At 39.9% G+C, this 4,410-nt stretch overlaps 1 protein-coding gene across 2 annotated transcripts in view; it reads left to right on the forward strand.

The window, feature by feature from the left end:
- tbxta (T-box transcription factor Ta) overlaps positions 1–4,090 on the forward strand; it is a 4,902-nt gene extending 812 nt beyond the window's left edge. Inside the window, exons 3-8 of one of the 2 annotated variants that reach the window (XM_014028007.1) lie at positions 1,060–1,194; positions 1,927–1,988; positions 2,044–2,117; positions 2,192–2,371; positions 2,450–2,573; positions 3,272–4,090. In XM_014028007.1, coding sequence (XP_013883461.1) covers positions 1,060–1,194; positions 1,927–1,988; positions 2,044–2,117; positions 2,192–2,371; positions 2,450–2,573; positions 3,272–3,533 — 837 coding nt within the window. In that variant the 3' untranslated portion in view covers positions 3,534–4,090. The remainder of the gene's footprint in view (positions 1–1,059; positions 1,195–1,926; positions 1,989–2,043; positions 2,118–2,191; positions 2,372–2,449; positions 2,574–3,271) is intronic. The other variant, XM_014028008.1, reaches the window with a different exon arrangement.
- Positions 4,091–4,410: the final 320 nt, after the last annotated feature.

The following is a 4,410-nucleotide window of genomic DNA, read 5'->3' on the forward strand; positions in this document are numbered from 1 at the left end:
CATTTGGGGGCAAGTTTAAAACAAAAAATCCTACATTTGGGGACAAAAGTGGAGTCACTATTTGGTTTGAACACCATTGGTGGGTTGGGTTTAGGACCAAGGTGTGAACTGAGTGTAGGTTAGTTTTAGTGTTGGTGGTCAGGGTTAGGGAATAAATTACCAAAAAATGAATGGAAGTCAATGGACAGACCCCACAAGGATATAAAAACAAGTGTGTGTGTTCATAATTTAGAAATAAAGAAAGGATTAAAACATATTTATCAGCACTTTGTGAGTCAAAATTGACATCTTTGTGTTTTTGCTGGATTTTCAAATTCAAATTCAAAAAATATTCATTTCATTTTAAAATAAAAACAAAGAAAAATACTTTACAAATAATACACAACTTATATCTTAGAGAAAACAACAAAATGAAAGGCAGCAGAAGAAGAAAACAATATTATAAAGTCTGCTTGTCTTGTTTCCAAATATGTTTTCACTTTGATTTTCAATTAGTACAATACTAATTAGGATTTAAAAAATATAAAATAATAAAATAATTAAAAGAAAACACATTTAAAAACCAGGAAATTGTATGAAAGTCAACATCAATCAAAAGCACAAAATGAAATCCATCAAACTAAACTAAACGTCCTGTCAGGTCAAATTATATTTGTTCATATCCCTTCAGAAAAACTTTAAAGTATTTCTTGAATATATTCAGAGATTAGACTTTCCTCAGCTCATCTTCTGAACTGAGCTCCATCTCTCCTTCAGAGTTTAAATCCTGAACTTTACAAACATTTCTCTTCCCTTCAGACTGAAGAACTCTGTCTCTTCATGAAATTAACTTGAACATTTGGTGTTAATGTTTTTCTGGGTCTTATTCATAAATATTAAAATGTTGTAATCGACCAGATCATAGAATTTAAAATTTGTTATTTTTTTAAAATAATCCATCACTCTTTTGGCTCATTTAGATCATTTGTACTTGTTGTAATTAAATTTATGGAACTTTTACAAATGAAATGTTTATGATGAAGTCTTGACATGAAGCAGAGTTCCTGTGTGTTTCTGCAGATCATGCTGAACTCCTTACACAAGTACGAGCCGAGGATCCACATCGTGAAGGTGGGAGGCATCCAGAAGATGATCAGCAGCCAGTCCTTCCCTGAAACTCAGTTCATCGCTGTGACAGCGTACCAGAACGAGGAGGTGGGTTTGTTCTCGCTGCGAGGCTTCGTCCCACATCTTCTCTTTAACACACTGCAAAAACTGTCCACCTAACCAAGTTTTAAATCTTATATCAGCCAAAAAGTCTTTTTGATCTTGTTTTCAGACTGATTTACTAAACAAGAACTGATTGTGTAAGAATAATCATCTTGTTTTCAGAATGTGTAAGATTATTTGTCTTGTTAGTCTGAAAATTTGACTCTAATTAAGTCAAACATTTCTGCCAGTGGAGGAAGAACATTTTACTTGGTAAGATTCTTGAAATACTTGATTTGACTCAGTTTTTTCTTGTTTCAAGAATAATCAAGCGCCTCTAGTGTTTAGACATGGAACTGCATCCAGCGATGCTGGATGCAGTTCCATGTCTAAACACTAGAGGCGCTATAGAGCCTGATAGAAAAGTCCAGCATGAATCAAGCTGATAGAAATACTTGATTTGACTCAGTTTTTTCTTATTTCAAGAGTCTTACCAAGTAAAATGTTCTTACTCCACTGGCAGAAATGTTTGACTTAATTAGAGTCAAATTTTCAGACTAACAAGACAAATAATCTTACACATTCTGAAAACAAGATGATTATTCTTACACAATCAGTTCTTGTTTAGTAAATCAGTCTGAAAACAAGATCAAAAAGACTTTTTGGCTGATATAAGGTTTAAAACTTGGTTAGATGGACAGTTTTTACAGTGTGTTAACACTTTAATCCCTGGCACAGATCACTGCTCTGAAGATTAAACACAACCCGTTTGCTAAAGCCTTCCTGGATGCCAAAGAAAGGTAAAAGCTGCAGCTTGTTCCTGAAGCAGCAGGGTTTAAAAGTGTCTTAATGCAGTGTTGATTCCAGGAGCGATCATAAAGACGTGTCGGAGCACAGCGCAGACAGCCAGCAGCCAGGATATTCTCAGCGTGAGTAGGTTTTGAATCTGATGCGAGGATGTTTGATGAGGAGGAACCTTCATGGTCTGTTCCTCCCTCCACAGTTGGAGGCTGGTTCCTTCCAGGTCAGAATCCCATGTGCCCCAGCAGCAGCAGCAGCCCCCCTCAGTTCAGCAGCACAGCAGGCCACTCGTCCGGCTCTTACTGTGAGCGCTACTCCAGCCTGAGGAGCCACCGAGCGGCCCCGTACCCCGGCCCTTACCCCCACCGCAGCTCCGGCCCCAGTGAGACCCTGCTCAGGTCACTGCTGACGGTCTGCAGGGCAGAGCTGCTCTCATGACCTCATTTCTTCTCTTTTTCAGACAACTACATGGACACCAGCTCAGGGASTCTGCCTGCCCACGACAGCTGGTCCCCCCTTCAGATCCCCAGCTCCACAGGGATGGGGACCCTGGCCCACACCACCAACTCCAGCTCCAGCTCCAGGTGAGACTTCAGTCCCGGATCTATAACCGTGTTTCCATCAAGGCCTTTAGATGCACATTCACAAGTCTCGCATTAAAAATGCAAAAAAAAATAACAAAAGTCAGATGGAAACAGCAAAATTTGGAAAAAAAATCCCCAATTCACTAAAAAGTTTTTACGCTCTCTTGAGTTGGTTTTAGGGTTTTTCGTAAAACACTTGATGCACAAAAGGAGAGATGGAAACACTTTTGCAGAATAAGTTGTGACGTAGTGAACATTTACCTAACGTAGCTGATCAGCTGTTCCCTGGTACCGGTACCAGTTTCAGGTCGGCTCCTCCTGATGTTTGTGTCTTCTCAGTAATCCTGTAACGTGAAGAAAATCACATTTCTGTCTCAACGTCTGCAGACAGCAGGAACATCACCAGAACTAGTTATAACAGAGTAATTACAACTTTCCTGATAACCTCTCTGTTATCCTGAGATGTGTGGACCCTGTGAGTTTAGTGACGGTTACTTCCTGTTTACTACACATGTGTATGACGTCATTGATTCACTTCAAGCCAGTTGATGGAAACACGTCTGATTCTCATTTCTTAATTTTTTCCTTTTTGCGAAATTATTAAAATTTTCTCAAAATTAAACTAAAATTGGATGTGAACAGAGTTGTTGTCAGGCTTCCTGCAGCAGCACATTCATGATGCTTTGTCTCCTCTGCAGCCAGTACCCCAGCCTGTGGTCAGTGGCGGGCACCACCCTCACACCTTCAGCCTCCTCCTCCTCCGGCTCCATACCTGGAGGTCTGACGTCACAGTTCCTGAGGGGCTCCTCCTACACCGGCCTGGCCTCCTCACTTCCTGTCTCCTCACCGTCCTCCATGTATGACCCCGGGCTGAGCGAGGTGGGAGTCGGGGACGCCCAGTTTGAGAGCTCCATCGCTAGGCTCACAGCGACGTGGGCACCTGTAGCACAAAGCTACTGAGGGGGTCTCACTCCAGACAGCCCTGAGGACCCCCGGACTGACAGATCTTTATAAAACATGATGGGTTCTTGTGACGTCTGCAGTCTGAGTTCTGCAGGAGTCATTTAACAGAACAGGAAGTAGTTCTCTGAGTCAGTTTGTTCTGATTTAATGCAGGAAGCTTTGTTTCAAACAGCCTGATGATGACATCATGAGAGTTTGTTAGAAATAAAATAAAACGGTTTAAAGTCTGTCATCTGCTGCTCGTTTCTGGAACTAACTTCATTTTTGTGTTTTTAATTTTAGTCAGCCTCCACAGGATGATTCTTTATAAAAGAAAGAAAAACTTCAAAATGTACATGTGTGTATATAGATTAAATTAATGTCTTGTGTTGTCCACAGAAATGAGCCTTTTACACGTTCAAAGTGCCTTTAATTCCTGGGAGGAGGTTTGAAAACCAAACAATGCATTTTCTGTTCAAACATCTTGTACAGAAGCTTTTCTCTCTTCTGGATTCTGCTCTATGTTTTATTTATGCCTTTTATTAATGAATTAAATATATTTGCTTTACAAAATATACAGTTTGGCTTTTATTTTGTCTTTGGTTACTAGAAATATGAGTTGTGTCTGTCAGAAGTTCAGATTGATTTCAGCTGTTGTTATTTATAGAATATTGTCCTGTGATGTACATATTTACAGTATGTTGTCCTGTGATGGACATATTTATAGTATGGTGTCCTGTGATGGATATATTTACAGTATGTTGTCCTGTGATGGACATATTTACAGTATGGTGTCCTGTGATGGACATATTTACAGTATGTTGTCCTGTGATGGACATATTTACAGTATGGTGTCCTGTGATGGACATATTTACAGTATGTTGTCCTGTGATGG

The sequence above is a fragment of the Austrofundulus limnaeus genome, unplaced genomic scaffold (assembly GCF_001266775.1).
Source record: "Austrofundulus limnaeus strain Quisiro unplaced genomic scaffold, Austrofundulus_limnaeus-1.0 Scaffold709, whole genome shotgun sequence".
Classification (NCBI taxonomy): domain Eukaryota; kingdom Metazoa; phylum Chordata; class Actinopteri; order Cyprinodontiformes; family Rivulidae; genus Austrofundulus; species Austrofundulus limnaeus.